Here is a 23477-nt window from a genome sequence, read left to right as displayed (position 1 = left end):
TGTAGTCTAAAATTATTTAAATTTATATTAATGTGGAAATATTTAAATTATGGTATGCTTATAATTTATGCAAGCACTATAAAGAATGAGATAGATATTTGGACAGTATGACAAAATAAATCATAGATGACTATGTAATATGAGCTCTCCTATGTTAAAGAAACACATACGTGTCTATAGATACAGTATATACACATGTGTGATAGATATGGCTATCTATGTGGTCTGGAAAGAAATATGTTAAACTGTAATCATACCTCTGGAGAAGGGAAGTGTGGGGTTGATGAAAGAGGACTATCTGTGACATTTTACTTGAAAAGAAAATCAAACTTAGGGAATAATAATCTGAGGGGAATTATTTAATTTTTTATTAGGTATTTAAATTAACCTTATGAATGCTATACAGAAGTTAGACTGATATATTAAATAATAGCTTAGCAAAACAATAAACCAGCCGTGGGAGAAATTCAGGAAATAAAAGTTGAAGAATTAGAAATTCAAGTAGGTATAATTTGAAGGGAGAAGAAGGAAGATATGGGGGAAATTAATATTTTTCTTTAACTGTGGCCTACTTCTACATGAAAAAATGCTAAATATATACTATATTATAATCCTTAATATCTGGCCTTAGTGAGAAAGTGGCAGGGTGGTATTAGATGATGGGATGGTTGTTAGTGATGGAGAATTTTAAGTATCTCCTGCATACAATCAGTTATAATCTAAAATGCTCATTTGTCACACTGCTCATATGTTTTCTGAACATTATGATGTTCATGAATTTTTTTTTCATAGATAGCTGTGGGTGGTTTTTTGTAGCCTGATCATTTACAGTGTATTTAGTAATTTATAAATGGTCTACCCTATTAGGGATGAGGAGTTACAAAATGGCATATATATGCATATATCACTAGTTTACTTTTGGGAAGGAAAATAGCAAGTTGTTAGAAATGGAAGCTTTCACATAGTCTCTGGACTTCCCTGATCTTCCTGCTAGTCTTCTGAGTCTCATAATGATTTTTTATTTTTTTTAAAAAAATCATGACTATATGTCTGTCAGCACTCTGAGTTCCTCATTGAAACATAATAGCAAGTCAGCCTCTAGGGAGGATTTAAAAGGTAGGACATTTTGTTTACTATGCTTAGTGTTAATATGATCTATAGGTGTGTTCAGGGAGACAAAAATATGCATGCTGAATAATATCACCTTAAGAAGATTGACTTATGAGTTTGAAATGTGGATTTTTTTTGAGGACTTGGACTTTAATCTTTTCATAAGCAGTTTAATATATAGTATTAGAGTAACTAAATTTTTTTTATGTTTAAAAAATGTTGTGCTAAACTATTATTTGGCTTGTCTAATGTCATATAATAAGAGGTAACTCTTCCTGGATTATAGGAAGGAACACAGAAGAAGAAGAAGCCATGATGCAGGAATGGTTTATGTTAGTTAATAAGAAAAATGCCTTAATAAGGAGAATGAATCAGCTCTCTCTTCTGTAAGTACTCATGATTATGCTTGCTTTGCATACAACATTGATAAATCTTAGGCTTCTTGTTTTTGTCTTCTTTGGGATTTCATGTTTGTTTGGTATTTCCCCTTTCCTTAGAGATTACATGTTTTATAAAAAAAAAAACAGTACATGATAATTTTCATCTTATAAGAATTTTTAAATAGAATGATAGACACTGAAAAAAGTATATATAGAAGGCCAAGGAATATAGACAATTATCACTTATACAAAAAAAGGAAGTTTGGTTTATATTGAGGGTTAGGGGGGAAGAAAAATAAAGTTCATTTAACAACAAATTCTCAGTTAAATAAAATAACTCTTAATAAGAACAAAAGTACATTTATAGTCTCAGGTGATGTTAATCTAAATTTTGGGATAAAAGATCAGTTACTAAAACAAAAGTGACCTTTATGTGATTATAAGAATTATAGTAAAATGGAGTCTAGACAAAATGTTAGCATTCTTAGTTTTTAGCATTTTAGTTCACTGGAGGACTTAAGCTTGTTCCTTTCTCCTCACTAACAGTATTCTTCTAGTATGCCACCTAGTGTGGGAATGAGCAGGCTTACATGGTTTATTTCAGTGAAAAAGTCTAATTTTATAATTTCTGCCATGCCTGAACTTGATAAAAGAGTTATAAAGAAGCACAAAACTTCACAAATCCTGAATTGTGGTCTCTGTATTAAATCTGCACTGCTGGTACTTTCATGTTTCTTATATTCTTTTCATATGGAGTTTTGGGAAAAAAGTGATTATATATTATGAAAAATATTTTAGAAAATAGCCTCATACTTGGCACTTAACACAAGAAGCAAAGAAGAGAGTAATTATCCTCATATTAAAATATACCTATGTGCATTCAAAATTGAAGGAGGAAAATAATAGCACTAGTAAATATTCAACTGAGGAAGGTTTTAGGGTTTGTGTATCATTTGTTTGGAGTAGCTTAAAGTTAAAGAGAAAAGTCAGTTATGAGTCCTAAAATCAATGTAACCTAAAGGTTCTTTTAAGTGTTTAATGATTTAGTAATTAGCATATTGATGAACTTTTGCAACTTGCCCAGGGAAAAAGAGCATGATTTAGAACGACGGTATGAGCTGCTGAACCGGGAATTGCGAGCAATGCTAGCCATTGAAGGTAAGAAATGTTTTGGTAGAGTGAAGTATGCAAGGTGTGAGTTGTCAAAGAGATTCAAAGCATATAACACACTTCTGGTCTTACTAGATCTGGTGTAGGAACCGTCCAGAATTGCAAATAAATGTCTTGGAGGCAGAAAGCAGTATCCATATAAACTTAAGGACCCTAATTCAGATAGATAATCATTATATTTGCTATTAATAATAGCACAAAATCATCTTAACTTCTGATTGAGTAAGCGTACATGTCCATAAAATGGAAAATATAAGGAGTTGATTGATTTAATTACATTTCACTTAAGTACAATTTTAAGTTGTTTCCACTGGGGAGGTTTGGAAAAGATTTCTCATTTTGATTTTTTACATCCAGACTCTAAATTTTACCTTAATATTTAATCGATGTCAACATTGAAATATATCCCTGTTCAGTCTACTACAGTTCTTAAGATTCCAACTTCTATTAAGTGAATATCTGGGCAAAGATTGGCATAAGAGGTAAATGAAACACTTTTATGCTTTTCATAAAGCTTTTAAATGAATTATATAGTAATCCTATGCATGTTTCATATCAGTAAACATCAGCTAGCTTAACTGGCATTTACTATATATGATTTTTTTTAATTCTTAGGTGTTTTATAGTGCTGTTCTCCTTATATCTCTCAGTTGAAAATGTCTTATAGTTCAAAGATATCTGCTTAAAAGCTAATCCTTTCGGCTCTGTAAAATGGACCTTTTGTCTAATCAATGCAAACTGATTTTCCTATTCTATATTGACCTTTTAACCCATTGACTGTCCATGGTAATTTTGTTCTTCACCTGATAAGCTACCTGATCCATAATAAGTCAATTCTAATTAGTTCAGAAACTGCAAATTTAAGTACATAAGGGAAAGCCAAGTGAAGCCTTATATTCTTAAAATATTTTAATAAATATTGTCATCAAAATGCATGCTGTTTAAATACCATCATACATGTTTGTAGACATTTCATTTTTAATTACTTCTGTATTCATAAGCTCATTTGATAAATATCACCAGCAACATTTATATATCCTCATTTAGAAATCTGATTTACTTTATTTTAAAAGGCTTCAGCTAGCCAATTCTCTTCAAGTGTCTACCCAGATGTATCAAATTATACCATTGACAATGACTATAAAATTTGTCAAAATTATTCAAGAACTTCTATGAAACTTGCCATTGAAATAAAGTACACAGGTATACTAAATGGTATTTTTCCTCTCAAAATAGTTTTTGTAGTCATGGTATAGTCTTTAAAAGGGCAAAACAGTTAAAAAGTAGGCACAGCAAATACTATTTATATATTATATCTGTGTGTAATATGTAATGTTTATATATAATATATGTAATACATATAATTAATCAGTTTATTCTTTATAGATTCATTGTATACTATACTCAACACAGGATATTCTTTACATTTTTACCTACCCTTTCATGTATAGAAAGATAAACTATCCTCAAAAAATACAGCTTGATACAATACTGTTCACGTTTAAGATAGATATTGATTCTAACCCCAAAACCATATTATAACAAATACCCATCTTAGAAGCAGGGTCATGACACATTTAAAAACAGTTTTGTCACCAATCCTATTCCTACATGCCAGATTTACAACATTAAATAATCTAATATTTTATCTGCCTGACCTGCTTGCACATACAGAAAAGCAGTAGAAAGTCATATATTTGAAGAAAAGGAGAAAAATATTTTTCTTTTTAATACAGTTGTTAGTGTTTTGTGTTATCATTCTCTTTGTTTTTTAAATACATTGCCCCATATATGACTGTACCTTAAATCTCTGGGCCAATTTTCATTGCTGGTTGAGGAAAAAAGGAGACTTGAGAAAAGAAGCAGCCTGTTGATTACAAATAAAGATATTGTCTTAAGAGAGAGGCCTGTCCCACTAGCCTGAGCAGTACATGGGCTGGGGTGTCCCAGAGAGGGTGATCATTGTGAAGATTGGCTCTGTGAAGACAGTTTCCTCTGAGTCAACCCTTAGAATGGACACACATTCAGTTCAATAGCCTTTTCGAATATTAAAACACCACAGGAAAAAAAAAACATGAATAAGCAACACTAGTTGGTTTTGCTTTGCTTTCTTTATTTTAAAGTTCATTTCTCTTTTCCCATCTCTCCTACTTAGTAGTCATTAGATGATTTTAGTAATAAATAAACTAAAATAAATCAGCTGCTGAAATCATTCACCAGGAGAACAGCATAAATGTTAATAACCATAGCACATTGAAAGAAATATTAATAGCTTGGTTTGAGAGCAAAAAAAAAATATTCAATACATTCATTCTTCTGAGAATCTATAATCACTTTGGCCTGTTTTTTACCCTTTTTTCCTGAGGTGTTTTTCGTAGCAGGAGTTTCACTCTACTGAGCTAAGTTGTAGGATCCCTCAAGCTAACAAACATCTTTTAGATACTTTTCCTATAGTTTTTTTGTTCCAGATTATTCAATGCCCCCTCAGGAAAGATAAATTCATTTCTGTACACATTGGGGTGGGCTTTTAGAAAGTGGTATGTTCATTTTCTGCACAAGAAATGGATCTTCTCTAGGATTTTGTACATCTTGATTTATTCTTGGCTTAGAGTTTGAAGTGGGTGCTCTTCTAAAGGGATTTATGCATAGGTTCACTATTTTTGTAGTTATGGTTTATATGATAAGCTTTTTATATTTAAAATCAATATGTAATCCTGTGGAGGAGCTTATCCCCTAAAACCCCATTTGTAAATCTATTTTAGCTTTGTTACACAGCACAGCCACAGTCTTCCATAGATTGATTAGGTACAGCGGTAGAATCCTATCAAATGGCCTGTTCTGATGATGATGCAAACTCTTTCAGGATTGCTAGTTGACTGGAACTAAAGATAAGACTTGACTGCAATCCCCCAATGTGCTCTTTACAAAACTAGTGTTAATTTTCATCAAAGTGCCAGGCTTATTTATAGTGGCAAGGTTGAAGGTTTACTATAAGAACTTTCGGTCCTTTCTATTAAAGTGTTTATAGGTATTCCTCTTGCCTTTTTTCAAGGTAATTATCAACTTCAGCAAATAAACTGAATCAGGGAGTGAATAATTGGCCCTATATATAAAAAAGAGTTTTTAAAAGTAACAAAACAGCTCAGTGCAGATGGACATAAACAAAATCTCTTTATTTCAACACTTTGGCTCAAATGCAGCATCAAAACTTAATCCTATTTGTTAGGAGAGGATATGGCTTTTGTAGCAAAAGTACACTGGAATCTTTAAATTAATCAGAACCCACATTGTAGTTTGTCCAAGCCAAAGTTAGTGCAGCTAGCTAGCTGTGACTGGTATTATAGGTGAGTAGTTTGTTCTTAAAATGCATAACAGGTAACACGTAAACTTACATGCAAGTTTTTAAAACATAACATTTCTAAGTGAAGCTTTTTAAAACAGGATTTTTAAAAAATTTAGGCTTGAACATGCAAATATGAATCTTGGTCAGTTTTAAATGTAATACTACATTAAAAAAAGATAAAAATAGTTTAATTTCTCAAAATAGCATTCAAATATATATGTATATGTATACACATGTATGAGTTTGTATACATACATATCATATAATTTATTCCCATTATAAGACAACAGACATGAAGTAAAAGTACAGTTTTGCTAATATAAAATCTATTCACTGCACATTTCTGTTTCCAGTATAGTTGACTAATATTTTGTAGACAGATATTAATCTAGCACTATAATGACAGATTTAATATTTTAAAGTCTCTAAATTTTTGCTGGGATATTTTAAATTCTAATGTCATTTAAATTTGACTCTGAAATGATGAAAATTACCTAAGTATTCTTAATTTTTAAATGATTTCACTACAGTTATAGAAAATGTCATTATTGAGCTAGGGAAAAGTTAAGATATTTTAAATTACTCAGTACTTCAAAGGGTAAAAATTTTCTTTAATGTCCTCTTTTATCCATTTTGTTAAAGTCCTATTTTTTTCAATATTAATGAAATCGTGATATTTGTAATTACTAATTAAAGCCTTTAAAGTGACTAGTCAAGTTCAGAAGGAATAATTAAGAAAATTATATGTGTTGTTAAAATTTATCTTTTCTTGGTTTAATTTTTTTTAATATAATTTTCAGTTTAATTCTATTTTTGAAAATGTGTTCATTTGTAAAGCTCTTAGCAAAATGTTTTGGAAGTAAATAATTATAAATTAAAGCATATAATCAGAATGATTTCTTGAGGTTGGAAAGGGAAAAATTAATATTCATTAAATTAGTAATCTTAATTATAAAATTTAGTTTCAAATCTATTTAGTTTCAAGTCTATTTAGGTTTCTTCTGAATTAATATTTCTAGAATTATACTTACCTGAAATTAGACTAGATGACTTTTTAAGATCTTTCCAACCTGGAGAGCCTATTAATTTACCTGCTGAATAAGACTGATTTAAGAACAAGAACCAGATTAAAAAATTTTCCAGCATTCCTGTCCTCAGTTGCATTTAAATCCAGAGAATAAAATTGTTACATATATAGAGCTGCTCTTCAGTTTTGCTGTTTATTATTTTTTAAATTCTTCTATTCAAAGAAACCCAAATAGTTTCTGTATTCATCTCCATGCTATAGAATATTTCATTTAAAAAATAAGAACGTAATGGTGATAGGTTATTTAATGTATTGTTCGATATTTTATATCAAATGTGGATAATTAACATATAGCATGTTTCATATAAATATGGATTTATGTGTTAGAGCTTATAATGAAAGAAATAGTGATAAATTGAGTAAAACATTCTAGCTTTTTGCTGCTTTTCTAACCTTTATTGCATGATGATGCATCTAATTTTTAATTTGTAAATACAAGATAGAATTCCCTCTAGCACCATTTGCTTTCATAAAGCTGCTGAGCAGTTTGCTGTCTTGAATAAATTTTGCTTTGGAGGGGGTCGGGGGGATTTGAACCAGCACATTCTTGTGTGGTTTGTGAAGATTCACATGGTAACCAGCGGTGTGCATTGTTAGGTTTATCTGAATAAGCACCAGCCATGTGAGTTTTAACATGATTGCCCAGGGCAATGGAGAGAGAAGAGAGAAACCCGAAAGGATTGCACTTCTCTCTGTTTTGGAAAGTGCATTTGCTGGGGGAGGGGGCTGCCGGAGTCAGTGGCCGTGGTCCTTTTTTTTTTTTTTTTTTTTTTTTTAAAGCTGGTGTCCTGTTTCCCTCTAGGTCCTCATTTGTTCTGCTATCTGCCTCATCATCTACTTCTTCTTTTCATTGTTTACCTTCCTAATGAGGGAGGCGGGGTAGACTGGGGGTTGATTGACAGCTACAAGCCCTTACAGTCTGGCCAGAGAGCAGTTGGCTTTGGTTTCAAAAGTGTTTTAAATGTTCGATTTGGTCCTGTTTTTATTAAATGAAACTGCTGCTCATCTTAAGGAAATCATCAGACCAGCGAAGATTAGGAAATGTATCGCTGGGGTCTAAAACCTTAAAAAAACGCATGCCATCCATAGAAAGAGCACTGCCCATCGGGTTTTCCAACCTTTAACATAGGGTTTCAAAAAGAAATATGTAATTTTTCCTTTGCAAAAGTGCTTTGATTTGAAACCACCCAGCAAACGCCTCCAAAAGAAAACTGGCTGTGATGAGATCGAGAGCTGCAGTGTAATATTGCAGAGCAAATTTATTTTTTACTTCAAAGAAAAATGCTAATTAGCCGATTCACTACTTTTAAAGTTATTGTGAAGCATATGGCGCCCAGTGTGAGATACATCCAACTGCTAAAATAGAGCGAAGAGGAAATTAGCGAAGAATGGGCTGTTTGGGGTGAGAGTGGGGGTGGGGGAGGAGGATAGGTTCTCAGGCAGATTCTCTAGCCTTTTCAGAATGATTTTATCGCCCAGCACTGTTTCCCGCCTCCTCATTTACCCACTTCCCCCACTATCAACCCCTGGGCCAAACTCTTCTGGGCCTCCAGCTTCCCTCCCCCAGTTTGGCTGGATACAGGTGCGCACCTCAGGCTAGCCACCGGCTCACACCTGGTTCTGAGCAGGTTCCAACCCTGCCACAGTCGTCTCCATTCGCAGGAAATATTTAGAAAGTAGAGTTTTAGCGAGGAAACCTTCACCACGACAGCCAAACTCACAGAAAACACTAGCTAGTGGCTCTATAATGTGGTTTGCCGAGAAATATAAGGAAACTGGAAAAGGCGGGAAGAGGAGGGCAGGGGGCCGGGTGTTCAGAGGCCCTGCCGGTGGGTAACTAGCCTCCCATCTTCTGCAGACTGGCAGAAGACCGAGGCCCAGAAGCGACGCGAGCAGCTTCTGCTAGATGAATTGGTGGCCCTGGTGAACAAGCGCGATGCGCTCGTCAGGGACCTGGACGCACAGGAGAAGCAGTGAGTGGGCAATGGGGTCCGGTCGAGGCTGGGCCACCTGCGTAGGGGCCGAGAAGTGTGCGGAAAGTTCGATCCAGAGGTCGCGGGAGGGCCGGGACAGCCTCCTGCTGGCCTGGTGCTCCCCATTCCCGTTGGGGATCCAAATACTGGGTGACGGAGGAGTGCTGCTCTGCCCTCCACGTAGAAAAATAATTTTGTTTCCTGTTTGTCCTGTTTCTCTGACATCCAGGGCCGAAGAAGAAGATGAGCATTTGGAGCGAACTCTGGAGCAAAACAAAGGCAAGATGGCCAAGAAAGAGGAGAAATGTGTTCTTCAGTAGCCATCAGATCAGAAAGAATCTCTCCCAACATTTTAGAGCCTTGGTTCCCAGACCAGAAAAAGTCAGACTCATTGTTGATTTAAAACTTTTAACATTTTGTTTGGCTGGATTGTCCTACTTTACCACCATCACCTTTTCCCTCCTTCCTTTCCAAATAATATACAGAACTCCAAAATAGCTTTGTTTAAGGATTTTTTTTGTGAGTTAACAATTTCCTTGAAATCCTGTGAAATAGATTTGCACAGACACCTTGTGAGTGATTGGTATTGGAGGTGCAAGAAACTGTTCAAAAAGAACAAAAACACTTCCCTTGTTATTTTCTCTCATTTTTTGATGGGAGGAAAATTTGAAACCTTCTTGTTGTTGTTGCTAATAGCATAATGACAGTGGGAGGGGGGTACAAGGGAATAAGAAAAATGTCATGTTTTTTTTTTCCAGTCCTGCCATATGTAACACTTACTCTGTTACCTAAATTTTATAGTTAGATCATATCCAATCTACTTATTAAACTGTGTTCTATTTACCAGTGGAGTTTTTCTGCGGTTGTTTTGCGTTTCACTGTAAGGATAATGTAGTTTCTCTCCTCTGCTTTCTTCAGAGGATGGTCCTTTAACTTAGCCAGAAACAAGCCCTGTGGTTTGAAGGTGAGCTGTGAGGATGGGACTAATTGATATGCACCAATTTACAAAGACAGTCTTATCATCCGCGAATACACCATCTTTTTCTCTGAATAATTATTTCTTACATCATGCTTGATTCCTACGTTTTGTTGGGTTTCAACAGTGGCTCACGAATGCTGTTAATATTTATTCTGTATTGATAAAAAAAAAAGTCTGTCTTGCTACTACAAGTAAATCCCCCATTTAATATTTTCTTCTTTAGCATAGCACTGTCATTTTTTTTGTGAAAATGGTTATGTTTATTTATTACAATACTGAGTCATATATAAATTTTCAATAAAAGCAGAAACTTTCTTACCTTAAACACGGCTGCTACTTTCTTGCAATGAAAACTTGACATTGGTTTGAGTGAAGTTTGTGTATCGGTAAGACTTTTCATGTGGAAAATGGTCCTCTGGAACATAGGGCAGGATACTGGGCTGCATTTGAAGTTGAGTAAGTTTACACCATCCCAGAGAGGGCCCTGCTGACACACGAATGTGAATTGAAAAGTAATTAGTCATATTCATAAGCAGTATAAACCAGCTCTCTTTTGTAAAGGGGTCATCTCTGCTAAAGATTTGAGGAAATTTGTGATTCCACACCAATGAAAAAATACTAATATCTTGCATTTCCACGTTGTTACTTTTAATTGTTATAGTTTTGAAGTCATATTAGGGAGAACTGTGTCTTCTAATAACCGGCAAGTCTGTAGGTACCGAAGTAAAAGGAAGAGGGTTATTGCTGGGGGGCGGGGAGAATGTGTGCAGGTATGTATGTATGAAATGAGGGAAATAGAACTTTTAACAAGAAGTTCTAGACTACAGAAAAAAAAACTGGCGATTCTCTCGTGGTTTCCTTCACTCCCCCATGGGGGTGTCCAAACAAAGAAGGCTTGTTCAACAAGTCCAGAAACTTAGAGAAAACAGTCCACTAGCATTTATACTTTAGCGTAGATCATATGTATGTACACACAAACAAATTTCGTTGCAAGTATGCAGCCACCTCCAATTGCCAGTCTTTCAAAATGATTAAAACACACACACACACACACACACACACACACTTGATGTGGTAGAATTTCTTCATGATGAGAATTTAAGTTATTGAAAAGTTATTTTAAGTAAATGAAGTCGGTATTTGCCCTCTTCATTCGAGCTGGAGAGCCGAGAGAACTGCGAGAGCTGCTGCTCTCTGGGGAACGCTCTCAGAATCCCGTTCTAACCCTAGGAAAGCTCAGCAGATGGAAATCTCCCGCCCCTAGCAGCCTGGGGCTTGGGCGACCAACAGCACCCACCCAGTTTACGCAAGATTCGAGGAACCTTCACTCCCGAGGGGCCTCGCCGAAAAGCAGCTCCTTCACCCCAAAAGCTTCTCCCAATCGGCCAAGTGATAACCCTTCCCTCTCCCCGGATTGCTAGGATGGTCTGGGACCGCCGGGCGGCCCCTCTACCTGCCCCTCCAGCTTCAGTCCCGATCCTCTCGGGGTTTCAATTTGGGCTGCTCGGTGGCGCCCGAACGCCCCTCAGCGGCGGTGGAGCGTGGACCCCGGCGCCTGGCGGGGTCAGGCCCGCGGCAAGGGAGCTGCATCCGGACATCGCTGCGTGGTGCCCAGACGTTGGCTCCCGAGAGCGGGCACGGGCCCAGCACGCCCGGGGGACCCGGAAACTGAAAGCCCGCGCCGCGGGAAAAGAGGCTATGGGTCCGAGGGTCGCAGAGGAGCAGGGGCGTTGGCGGCGGGCTTGCTAGGGCAGTCTGCGGGCGGGTGCGGAACTTCCTTCCCTGGCCAGATCCCTCGGCCTCGGAGCCAAACCCCTCCCCCTGTCCAAAGTGTCCTCCAGAGCCTGGCCGGGCCTGGAGGTCACCTGGATGCTGGATCCGGGTCTCCAGGCCCAGCTCCCTCGCCCTTTCCCGGCCCGGGGGCCTTGAACTGGACGGCTTCACCTCCTCCAGTGGTGTCCCCACTTCCCCTCCCCGCGCTGCGGCCGATATTGGAACGGTCGTGGCTTCTGGCCCAGCGTCTCCCACCTGGACGTTTGCCTAGCTACGGCCGCCTCAATCCTCTGTGCCGCTTTCAAGAAACTTTCGCCCCAGTCTCTCTCCCTCTCTACTCTCCTCCCTCTCTCCCTCTCCTCTCGCTTTCTTTTCTTAATCCTGGGGTTTTATGGGCTGAGCATTAAGAAAATTCGCCTGCAATTTGGGCTTAGTTAAATACTCTCATTAGAAAAGAAAAAATAAAATAAAATCCGTGCTACTTGATACCTCCCGACTTCCCCGAGAATGGTGGCAGCATCTGGAACCGAGAGCGCCGGACTCCCGCGAGGCGTGCCCTGGGGACCGCGCCGGCACATTCCAGCGCGCACGGCTGTCCCACCTCGCTGCGCGGGACCCTGGTCGGGTGCTGAAGCTGCAGGCGAAACAGGGCCTGGTGAAGGGAGGAATGCGTAAGGTGGAGGAATGGGGCAAGGGCACGAGCCCCGGCACATAGCCGACGGGCCGGGACTAGGGCAGCGCCGGACTATAGACGCGGACGCCGGCGAAGCGCACCCCGGGACGTCCGCATATTATTTTCCCCAAAACTAGTGCGCCCCAACCGGCGCCTTTCCTCGGAACCCAAGGCGGGGGTATATTTCGTTGCTTTCTTTAAACTTCACCACAAATCACAGCGGCTCGGAGCCGCGGGCGGCTGACTGCGGGCCTGGCGGGCTACTCCTGGTAGGGGCCTGCGCAAGCCTAAGGTGTGTCCCCGCCTGGGTTAGCGCTGCGCTATGCGCTGTTTCTTTTCCTCTTAAAGCTTCTTTCTCACTCACTCTTTCCCTCTTTCTCTCTCTCATTTTTTCCCATTTCTCTCGTTCTTTTATTCAGCTTTCTCTCTTTATCTCCCTTTTGTGAATGGGCCGTGGTTTCTTTGTTCTGGAGAGAAGCGCCCGTGTCGCTGACTTTTGTGAACCAGAGAAGGATCTTGTAAAACCTCCTTTTCTCCTTCGTACGCCCCCACTCCCACTCCTCCTCCCCTGCCCCCTTGATTAGATGTTCCCTCATCGTAAAAAAAAAAAATGTAATTTCGTTGGTCTGGCGGCCACTTTCTTTGAACATTAGCTCGCTTTCAGCTCCAACTTCAATTAGAAGGAGTTGATTTTGAGAGATCAACAAAAGAACCGACCAAAGCCTTATTAAAGGTCCTAAGAAGATCTCCCGGGCCCTTTGAGAAGCAGTTAAGGAAACAGTGTGCCCTCCATCATATTCTGTTACCGTATTTTATTCGGACTCCAAAGGAAAGTGTCGCTTGGGGGAGGGGGAAGCACTTTGATGAGCGGCGGCCGCGGCCCCTTTTCACTCAGCGGGCTCCCCTTTCCTTCTCCTCCTTCTCGCCCAGCGCCCGGTCTGCTCTCGGCGCCCGACCCCGCGGCCCGGGCTGCGCGGGTGCTCCCCACTGCGATGCGCCTGGAGGCTCCTTGACTCGCCTTCACACTTACTCCTTTGCAAACTTTTTACTACTCCTGTCGGGGTGAGGGAGTAGGAGATTAGAAACAAGGGGTAGAAATTCCTCGAAAGGTAATAAAGTGCCTAATTTTCAGGAGGAGGTGCCATTTAAAAGATTCGCCTTACTCGGAGTTGGGACGAAAACACTTTTTTTGCACTTTGAAAAGTCCACCCAGGTAGACGCGTTTGGGAAGTTTGTTCGGCTAGGAAATGGGCTTCACATATACGAACAATCCGGGGAAATCGCCTCAAGGAGGCTCCTTACGCAGCATGTGGAAAAAAAGTTGAGGGCAGGGGTCTGTGGCCACATTTTTCATCTAAAAGTCCCTGTTAGAGGGAGACTAGGAAAGACAGAGTGTGAAAAAGAAAGTTTCCTAGCAAAATGTTTGAATTAAGAAATAGGGTGTGTGTGTGAGGGGAAGAGGACGCTGGGTTCCAATGTTTCAGAAGAAGCGCTTAAGACTTGTAAACACCCTTGGTGGGGACTGGGAACCCCGGGAGAGGCCGACGAGCAGGTAAGTGGCGGCGCCCTTCCAGTGGGTGCTCTTCTCAGGCGCGGGAGTCCCGAGGCGCCGAAGAGAGATCTGCGCGCCCGGAGCTGCTCCCGCGCTCTGCAAAGTAGCCTGTGCTGGCACGAGCCGCCCGCGGCGTCGGTCTCAGGTGGCGGCGCAGAGGAAGGAAACGTTGGGGCCCGCGGCGCCGGGAGAGGGGCAGACGCCCGGGCTCTTCTAGTCCGCCGCCCCCGAGTCCTGGCGCCCACATCCGGGCGGCAGAGCCTGGTAGTGCCTCGGAGAGCGAAGGAACCGGTTCTCCAGCACCTCGCGCTCTCCGAGCCACTCCCTCCAGAGCGCCTAAAGCGCGAGAGAAGGGCCGGGGGGCCCAGGGCAGGCTTGGGGACCCGCGGTCCCCTCAGCGGCCAGGACTCCGGCTCTCCGCTCGCCTTCCTCGGCTAGCTCTGCGCCGCTTTTGCCAGCCGAGTTAGCGCGCGACCGGGGCGGGGCGGGCGGGCGGGCGGGGAAGGCGGGGAGTGGGGGGCGGGGGAGGGCGGGGGCGCGCGGAGGTAACCCCCGGCTCGCGCTGCCATTGCCCGGCTCCCTGTCACTCAGCCCGCGCGGGGCCCCCGATTGGCGGCCTAGCCCCGTTACGCACTCGCCTCGCGTTCACATACCCGGGGAGGGCAGTAGAAAGGTGATCAATCTTCATCAGGCTACATTTCCAATCACCTAAACAACCGAGCAAGACAAGCCACTCCGACAAGGTAAATCGCTTGATTTATTTAGTTTGCAAAGTGACTGTGCAGGACTTCCCAGTCCCCACTGCCTCCACGTTGTATCGGGAGTGCCGCGGCAACGCCGAGCCACCTCCCAACTCTGCCACTCGAATTACCCCCCTTGCGGCCCCTCGGCGCGATTCCCGGTCAGGCAATGTCCTGAGAACGCGTGGGGCTTAGCAAACAAAGTGTCTGTGCAATAAAGTGAAACCCTTAGGGACACGCACAAAGCCACTGGAAAAAAAGATAGACGTGGGAGGAAAGAAGTTGAGAAAAGAAAGAAACCGGGGGTCCTAGACCAGCCGCCGGGGTAATTCCTGTGCCGCTCTGTTTTGCAGGTTGGCTGCCCGGCGGGTCTCTGTGAGGGATCCAGGTAGATGGTGAACGGCCCCGGCAGCTGAGGGCAGGTAAGGAGAAAGCCGCGGGGCCACCCGGGACTCCGGGAGCGCGTTGGTTACCCTTACCTCCCCCTCCTCAAATGGATCCTCGCTTCCCGGAGCCCCAGCAGGTGGGCGGGGCTGGGGGAGCGGCCTGACTCCCCTCTGGGTGCGCGGAGGACCCCGGGGCGCTGTCGCGGCCCGCCGCCCCCTCCCCCGCCTCCTCCGAAGTAACCGAGCTGAAGTGCTAAGTTTGGAGAAAGTCTTTGAAAACTCAGGCTGCAGCCTCGCAGAGCCGTCGCAGCTTTGAGTCCCATTTTCCTTTGGCCTAAGAGCCCTGGCTGCTTCCCTTCTCGTTCCCTCCCTACAAGCTGGACTCCTCCTCTGGCCTTGGGTCCGAGAGGACGGGGGCAGGAACGGGGCTGGGGGGAGCTTCTTTAACTCCAACTTCTCTCCCTAAACGTCCTAACCCGAGTCCCTGGCCTGCTTCACAGCGATCCCGCAAAGCGGGGTGTAGCGACGGCCCCCTAGAACCCCAGGCCCACTTTCCAGTGCCCCTCCCTGACCCTTGAGAGTGGCGCCTGGGTTCTCGGCAGCAGCGGGGGCAAGGCTTCGACCTCCCAGCTCGGGTCTGCGTGGGCTCTGCCGCTGAGGCCTAGTTCTCTGTTCTCAACAGTGTCCTGGGGCCTCGGGTTCAGCTACTAGGATGGCAGCATGCAACTTGCTGCCCTCTGGCTTCGCAAATCTCAGAGACCCTTTAAGGTGCTGGGCCCCAGCCTTCACCCCCTGCTGGGACCATGTGGTCAGAAGCCCAGACTGGGCAGAGAGAAGGACGGGTGCGCGCTGGCAACGAAGGGCGATGGCCGCAGCTGAGGCGCTCCTGACCTCAGGCCGCGTCTTGGGATCGCCCCCTCTACAGTGTTCCCTTCAGCGTCCTCTGGCCCTCTGCGGCCTGGGCCCGTTGCTGCGGTTGAAGTGTGGTGTGATTCCGCGTCAGCGATTTTTCAGTGGTTGGGCATAGAGAAGTTAGCTGGAATGGTTATTGTGGGCTCTGGGGCAGGGACGCAGCCCTGGACGCGTTAGAAGAAACCAAGTGTCTAGGTGCATAAGAGGTTGAGGTGCAGTTAGTCCTCCACATTGCCTCACCTTGGCCCTTCATAGTCTCTACCTTTTCAAAAACACTGAAACAAAACGAAACAACCCTGCATGCTCTGGGCGCCCTGCCCCGGGCACCAAGTGAACTTTTGTTTGTGCAACATGAAGCCGGCTTCTGCCGGACTCAGAATTTTGCCTGGACTTGGGAGGTTGTACATTCTGTGTTTCCAGCTCTACCTCCCAGCCTGGCCCTGCTTTTAACTTCTTACTCTATGGACTCCCTACCAGTATCTTTGGCCCATTCCGAGCCTAGAGCTAGAGGACCTAGAAAACTTTACTTTTCAAAGCAACTGTGGTTTCTGGGCTAAGTCCTTGTGGAGGCTAGTTGACCACCCTGCGGAGTTCTGTAACCTGCCTTCCCTGTCTATCCCCGGACAAGACTTGAAAGCCAAGTGCCTCCGACTGATGGTTTCCGTGTGTATCGTGTCTCCATAGGCCAGGCCCCCAGACGCATCAGAGCCTGAAGGACTGCGCAGTGGGAGCCCTGCACCGCTCCTGGCCCCGGGCCCCCTGGATCTGTCGGGGCGCCTCCACCCAGCTGTTAGCATGATGTCTTACCTCAAACAACCCCCATACGGCATGAATGGGCTGGGCCTGGCCGGGCCTGCCATGGACCTTCTGCACCCCTCCGTGGGCTATCCGGGTGAGCACCGGCCTTCCGGCCCCTGCCCAAGACTCTCAAATGTTGGGGACCCTCAGACTGTTGGGTTTGAGTGTAAGCTTTGTTGCCGAGCAGGCCCAGGGAGCCGATTGCCTAATCTGTTTACAGTACAGGGCCCACTGTCGGCGCACTGAGCAGACTCGTGGGCGCATGAGGTGGCCAGGGCTGAGAAAACGCCCAACGTGCGCCTTCCCGGCCGGGTCACCGACAACCTTTCTCCTGTTGTGGTCCCATCGCCAGCGCAGAGCGCATTTACCCGCGGATTTGCTAGTAAGGGGCGGCTGATGATTTTCCTTTTCTCCCAACATGGAATGAGTAATCTGGACACTCGTTAGGCCCTGACCGAAGGAGCCAAACTTTCCTTATGTGAAACGGCAGGTGGACTGAAAAAGGAAGATTCTTTCTCTCGAATTAAATTGTCCTCTAAATCAATGTCCTGCACCCATTTTTGCACTGCTGTAGAGGACGACTTGAGTCAAACCCCGGTTTCTTTTTTAGCTCCCACTCGTTTACACCATTTATTTTCTCTGAAAGTGTTTTTCATCTTTCCTACATGAAAGGTGCCTACATCTTTCTCACTCCCTGTCCCCCAGCCAGTGTGTGTGTGTGTGTGTGTGTGTGTGTGTGTGTGTGTGTGTGTACAGGGGAGGGGGGAAAAACTTTTCTTACTTTTTCAACCTCTGGGAGGCAGGGAGAGACGCAGCCCTCGAATCTTGGAGACACTGGCTCCTAGTCGCACATAAGCACTTTCTCCCACCTGTGGCCTCTCAGGCTCGGCCGCCGGAGGGAGTTTCTTTTATTCCCAGTTCGGCTTCTCTTGAGAAGGCCGAGCTATGAACCTGCCAGGGGCTTCCCAGAGTTCACTATCCCTGGTCCGCGTGGCCACCAATGACCCGCGGCGCCCCCGCCTGTCCCCACAGCCACTCCGCGGAAGCAGCGGCGGGAGCGCACCACCTTCACGCGTTCACAGCTGGACGTGCTCGAGGCGCTCTTCGCCAAGACTCGCTACCCTGACATCTTCATGCGGGAGGAGGTGGCCCTCAAGATCAACCTGCCGGAGTCCAGAGTCCAGGTCCGCACTCCCCAGGCTCCAGGGTCTGGGTAGGGGCGCTGTGGCTGCTCGGGGAAGGTCTCGGAAGGCTCCTGGGGAGTTCTGAAGGAGACCGGCCTGCAGGGGTGGGCTGACAGACTGGGCAGCCCCTCTCGGACTCCCCCTAGCGCTGGGCCCCAGCCAGGAAAGGGGGCAAAAGTTAAGGGAAATGGCTTAGAGCCCTAGATTCCGCCCTTAGCCCTAGGACGCCTTAGGTATTGGTATTGAAAGTCCTTTTTAGAATTGCAGGAGGACCAGGGAGGCTCCCGAAAGTAAAGCACCCTGCGGGCCTGACACTTGCCCCTGCTTCTTCGCCTGACCCAGGACTTGGCAGTTTCCCTCAGAGGCCTGAATTCTGCCTCTGCTCTTGGGTTGCACCCTGGGAATCCTAGAAATGAAAGAACGGAGACTGGCCAGAGCCTGGTGCTCTGCCTGGGTTTCATTAGACGCTTCCTCTGCTTACAAAGGACGCCAAGTGCAAAACCCTGCTACCGGCTTTCTTATTTCTGTTTTTGAGATGAAAGGGTTCTGATGATAATGCTCAGATTCTAACTCCGAACTCTCCTCAAGAGCCTTTTGTCTCGCCTCCTTTACTCGAAGGCTTGAGAAGGGGAACCAGGAATGCAGCGCCATGTGCTGGGACTCTCCCAGAAGAGGGACCATTCCATTTGGTTCCCCAGCTGGAGCCAAAGACCCAACGAAATCTCACCCAGGCTTCCTTCCCGAGTCCCTCAACTATTGCCTCTGTTTAGCCTCTAGCCTTGCTCCTACTCCCACCCAAATACTTGCCCTGCCCAGTTCTGGCCTCCAGGAGTTGCTCAGTAAAACGGCTCTGGCCCTAGACTTGGTAACTGTTCTACACTCTTCTGTTTTGTACCTCTCCGCTGTTGCCTGAGCTCTATTAGAAAACTGGGCCTCCAAACATACACGTAAGCAGCCAACAGCAGCAATTTAGAGATGGCAGAACTTCTGGCTGGACAGACTCAAATATTCTGCCCTAGGGCAGAGTTGCGGTAGGGGTGGGGAGGTGCACATCCCTACTTTGGAGCCAGCTGAGGAAGGGCTTTAAGCAGAAGGATGGAGGAGGGTGGAGGAGCTGGGAACCGAGGTGGGGGGCAGGGTCTGGCCACCCCTGAGGCAGGAAGGGGCGGAGGCCTCGGTGGAAAAGGGTTGCGAGATTCTGGGCGGGGAGTAGGGTACTAGGGGCGGGGGAGCAGCAAGCTCCCCTCGCCCCCCTTGACCCACTCTCTCCCATCCGGCCCACTGCAGGTCTGGTTCAAGAACCGCCGCGCCAAATGCCGCCAGCAGCAGCAGAGCGGGAGCGGAACCAAGAGCCGCCCAGCCAAGAAGAAGTCTTCTCCAGTGCGGGAGAGCTCGGGCTCCGAAAGTAGTGGCCAATTCACGCCGCCAGCTGTGTCCAGCTCTGCCTCGTCCTCTAGCTCGGCATCCAGCTCTTCTGCTAACCCAGCGGCTGCAGCGGCTGCGGGACTAGGCGGGAATCCGGCAGTGGCCGCCGCGTCGTCGCTGAGTACACCCGCAGCCTCATCAATCTGGAGCCCGGCCTCCATCTCACCAGGCTCAGCGCCCGCGTCCGTGTCAGTGCCGGAGCCCTTGGCCGCGCCTAGCAACGCCTCGTGTATGCAGCGCTCGGTAGCTGCAGGCGCCGCCACCGCAGCAGCCTCTTACCCCATGTCCTACGGCCAGGGCGGCAGCTACGGCCAAGGCTACCCTACGCCCTCCTCTTCCTACTTTGGCGGCGTGGACTGCAGCTCGTACCTAGCGCCCATGCACTCGCATCACCACCCGCACCAGCTCAGCCCCATGGCACCCTCCTCCATGGCTGGCCACCATCATCACCACCCACACGCACACCACCCGTTGAGCCAGTCCTCAGGCCACCACCACCACCATCACCACCACCACCACCAAGGCTACGGTGGCTCGGGGCTTGCCTTCAACTCTGCCGACTGCTTGGATTACAAGGAGCCTGGAGCCGCTGCTGCTTCCTCTGCCTGGAAACTCAACTTCAATTCTCCCGACTGTCTGGACTATAAGGACCAAGCCTCCTGGCGGTTCCAGGTCTTGTGAGTCCAAGAATGAAAAAGGAGAAGAAACGCAACTACCTGCACCCTCCATTGCCCCCATCCTGTTGCTGCTGCTGCACCACCCGCCTTTGCCTCGACTTCTCCAAAACTGAATTTTCACCCCCCAAAAGATGTCCATTGCCTGCACTGCCGCCCCCATTTTTGTGCCACTTGCTTGGGGGGATGTGCAAACTCGACTACCCCTTGGATGGGGGCGGGGACCGGTGCTTCAGCTTGGCCTACGCATTCTATACAGGAGAGCTGTATTTTCTCCCCCACTTCAGCCTAAACTCCTAAGTCGCCCCTTCCAATCTTTCTGGACAGCTGTTAAGCACTTGCAGCCTTCGGAGGCTCTTCGCTCTGATCCGCTGTTTGAGCCCAACATTTTAATTTATTCTTTCTGAACATTGGAGTCACCGACTGGCGTGTTTCTGCCCATTGGAACACCTACACACTACTCCAAATCAAAACAACCACTAAGTGTTTCTTCCGCGCAGACTGCCTCCCTTTCAGCTGCCCTGGATTTTGCTCTACGCCTGCAGGCAAGAGCCTCCCGGTGTTTCTTCTGCCCCAGCGGGGTGCGCTGGGGCGCGCCGGGGCTAGGTCGGCGGGAGGAGCGCGCTCCCAGCCTTCCGCACACAGAGCCGCATCCCGCCTCGCCCTGCGCTGGACTGGTTCAAGCTTCCGTCTCGGCGGGAATGCTGTACATAGTCAGGTCCGTTCCAAGGACCACTTAAACTTTTTAGTTGATGTTGGTTGGTTGGTTGGTTGAACTGAACATATCTTGTCTTAGCACCCAGGAAACAACTTTAAGATATATACAGCACATATATATATATATATATATATACATATATATACACATATATAAAAAACAAAAGCAAAAAATATTTTCCCTCTGTCCCCCTTCTGCTCTTCCTCAATCGATGGCAATTTTTCTTTTTCAGTTGTTGCAAAGCTGTCCTGCTCTCTTCACATCTTCTCCCTCTGTGTATTTATTGACGAGAACTACTTCGTTTTAAGAAGCTGGGCGCGGAGTATCTGAAGTGTGCAGGAAACAGACAAGTCAGGGTACAGAGGTGGGGTTTGGGGGGGCGCAGGGCTGAACCCTTCACCCGGTCTAAACACAGGGTCGCAGTTCCGGTTTACAAACCCAAAACAAGAAAACCAAAACCAGAAAACAAAAACAAAAAATCCGTAAAAGTACAGCATTAGGGAAAAACAAATCCAGGCCCCAAACCGAGTTGCAACTCCTCTGTCGGCTTCTCTCTTTAAACACCCTTGTTTTGTCTAGTGAGTTTTTAGTGCTACTTCATTCTCCGAAATTTGCGGAGAGCCCGCGCGCCTGTGTATCAGTTTTGGCTTTGGCCGCTTCGTCCAGTAGTTGGGAAAGTAATTTGTAAATTTGATTTGTCTGATGTGAAGATCACAAATTACTTGTTGAAATGTAAGGCAGTCCCTCTCCTCCTCTTTATCTACATTAATTCTCGAAAATAAATGCAAATTAATGAACCGCTTGTCAGTGTTGCTCTTCTGATTCCAGCCCCAGATCCTGGTCTTGGGGGGGGGGGGCGCTAAAAGCGAGGGAAACTCCGTGTTAATAACCCGCGTGTTAATGGCCTGCGTGAAGCTGGAGGCCAAAGGATGTGGCGGGGAGGACTTGGCAAGAGGAGTCTCCAGAAACTTTCGCTTAGGGAGTGTCTCCCACCACCCCCACCACGCCCCTCCGCGTCAGCCTGGCCTCTTCCCCCAGGCGTTTTGACCCCTCATTCCCCCCTCGCTATCCAGGACAGAGACAGGTGTCAGGACTCAATTCCCGAAGCAATTCCTTTCTCTTCAGAGGCAGGAGCCTGGCACTGATTTCTTCACCCTAATTGCCAGCACCAGAAAGAAAAGGGGGAGGAGAAGAGGGTCGGGAGGCGGGAAAGGATAGCTCTGTAATGTTCTCAGAGCTGAGCCAAAAAGGAAAAGAAAGCAAAAGGACAAAAAACCGATCCGTGTCCTGCATGTTGGCAGCAGACAATCTTCCTTGCTGTTGAGCTGTCCCGGGTGGCTTCACCGCGGCTGGGGGATCCGAGCCATTCCTTCCACGTGCTAAGGTGTTCCTCAAAGCCCTCAGCTCCTGCCAGAAGTAGCCAAATTACCTTTCTTGTAAAGTTCCTTTAAAACATACAAACTCATAACCTGGAAAAGTCGACAAGGACGCGCGTTTCACTTTGGAAGGGGAAGAAGAGGCCCGGCTTGCATCTGGGGGTCAGGAAGGACAGTTCCATCTCCCTCTGAGGGAAAACGGGGGTGGGGGGAAATCCTCCCCCAGAAAATGCAGAGCCCGAAACTGTCCAGACTCTGACCTGAAACCTCTCGGGTGTAAGGCCATGAAGCTGCTCAATTTGCCCACGGGCGGGAAGCAAACAAGGAAACAACGAAAAGTTTCCTGCGAAGTGACCAACATCCCCTATTTTTTAAAATTCCGCGTGAGACCTGAGAACACATCGTGAGGCGGGGTTCAGAGAACGACCCCACCCCCACGTCCCGCGCCCAGCGAGGTCGCAGGGCTGCAAGCCGGGCTCTAGGAAAGCTTTCTCGGCCGCGTCCTCCCTCCGGATTCGGTAGGCCTGGCTCGGGTGCGCCCTTCCCGTGCCAACAAACCCATCTTCCCGGACTCAGCAGAAGCCCACAGGGGGGCGCAGCCGCGGCCCCTCAGCCCTGGGCCCAGCGGCGCCGCCCTGGCACACGGGGCCTGAAGGCAGGGCCGGCCTGCGCCCGCGTAGGATCCCCCCTTAGGCGGCGCCTTGGGTGAAATGCGGCGCCAAGCCTGACCTGCCGGGGTGCCCCGTGGTACCTTGGGTGCGGACCCCGCAAGTGCCGGGGGACCCGGCGGGCGGCCAGGGCGAGGAGGCTTCCAGCTTGTGCCACTCTGGCCTGGGCACCTGGGCTGCAGGGCCTTTTGGGGCGCACCCCTCAGCAATCCTGCCTGTAGCCTGTCGAGGCCCGCGGCTCCCTGAGGCGAGCTCTGTGGGACCCAGCAGTCCTTTTGGCTGCTAAATGGAACGAAACCAGGAGACCCGGCTTTACACTGGTTTGAACAACTGCTTGGCCTCCGGAGCAAGGTACCCAAATCCTTGGGCCTCAGTTTGGTCGTAGTCGTTATTTGACCCCACTCGGCCTGGGACGTGCGGGAACTTCACACGTTAGGTCGCGGCCGCGGGCGGGAAGTGCACACGCGATCCCGTGGGCCGGCCCCTCGGGGGCGTCTAGAAGCTTCGGCACCTGCGTACTAAGGCCGGTGGGTGCTGGCGGCCAGGCGCACTGAGG

General features: G+C 46.8%; 2 protein-coding genes and 1 non-coding gene across 53 annotated transcripts in view; 2 read left to right on the top strand and 1 right to left on the bottom strand.

The window, feature by feature from the left end:
- Positions 1-10367, top strand: part of EHBP1 (EH domain binding protein 1) — a 388496-nt gene extending 378129 nt beyond the window's left edge. For all 50 annotated transcript variants that reach the window (XM_035272471.3, XM_054244907.2, XM_054244906.2 and 47 more), the window contains 4 exons: positions 1397-1496; positions 2575-2648; positions 8949-9063; positions 9293-10367. In XM_035272471.3, the coding sequence (XP_035128362.1) occupies positions 1397-1496; positions 2575-2648; positions 8949-9063; positions 9293-9383 (380 nt within the window). In that variant the 3' untranslated portion in view covers positions 9384-10367. The remainder of the gene's footprint in view (positions 1-1396; positions 1497-2574; positions 2649-8948; positions 9064-9292) is intronic.
- LOC128929531 (uncharacterized) lies at positions 4757-12562 on the bottom strand. The gene is made up of 3 exons (XR_013526582.1): positions 12305-12562; positions 10362-10526; positions 4757-9326 (listed from the first exon to the last, which is right to left on the bottom strand). It is a non-coding gene; the product is annotated as an uncharacterized LOC128929531 (transcript).
- Positions 12563-14715: 2153 nt separating this feature from the next.
- OTX1 (orthodenticle homeobox 1) lies at positions 14716-21678 on the top strand. 2 transcript variants are annotated; one of them, XR_013526580.1, is made up of 6 exons: positions 14716-14783; positions 15134-15202; positions 16763-16970; positions 17909-18060; positions 19348-20877; positions 21110-21678. XR_013526580.1 is itself a non-coding variant. In XM_008980622.5 (5 exons), the coding sequence occupies exons 3-5, from the start codon at positions 16874-16876 to the stop codon at positions 20164-20166; spliced, it is 1068 nt and encodes a 355-aa protein (XP_008978870.1). In that variant the 5' UTR covers positions 14716-14783; positions 15134-15202; positions 16763-16873; the 3' UTR covers positions 20167-21678. The 2 variants fall into 2 exon arrangements, 1 of the variants encoding a protein (XP_008978870.1); XM_008980622.5 differs by having other exon boundaries at positions 19348-21678.
- Positions 21679-23477: the final 1799 nt, after the last annotated feature.

This window comes from Callithrix jacchus, chromosome 14 (genome assembly GCF_049354715.1).
Source record: "Callithrix jacchus isolate 240 chromosome 14, calJac240_pri, whole genome shotgun sequence".
NCBI lineage: Eukaryota > Metazoa > Chordata > Mammalia > Primates > Cebidae > Callithrix > Callithrix jacchus.
Note: the sequence above shows the minus strand (reverse complement) of the source record. Positions and strands in the feature narration are given on the sequence as shown.

Excerpts from the sequence above, each read along its gene's own strand:
- OTX1 (XM_008980622.5), top strand. The coding sequence starts at position 16,874 with ATGATGTCTTACCTCAAACAACCCCCATACGGCATGAATGGGCTGGGC. Across the intron at positions 16,971-17,908 it reads CCCCTCCGTGGGCTATCCGG|CCACTCCGCGGAAGCAGCGG; the intron begins GTGAGCACCGGC and ends CTGTCCCCACAG. Across the intron at positions 18,061-19,347 it reads TGCCGGAGTCCAGAGTCCAG|GTCTGGTTCAAGAACCGCCG; the intron begins GTCCGCACTCCC and ends GGCCCACTGCAG.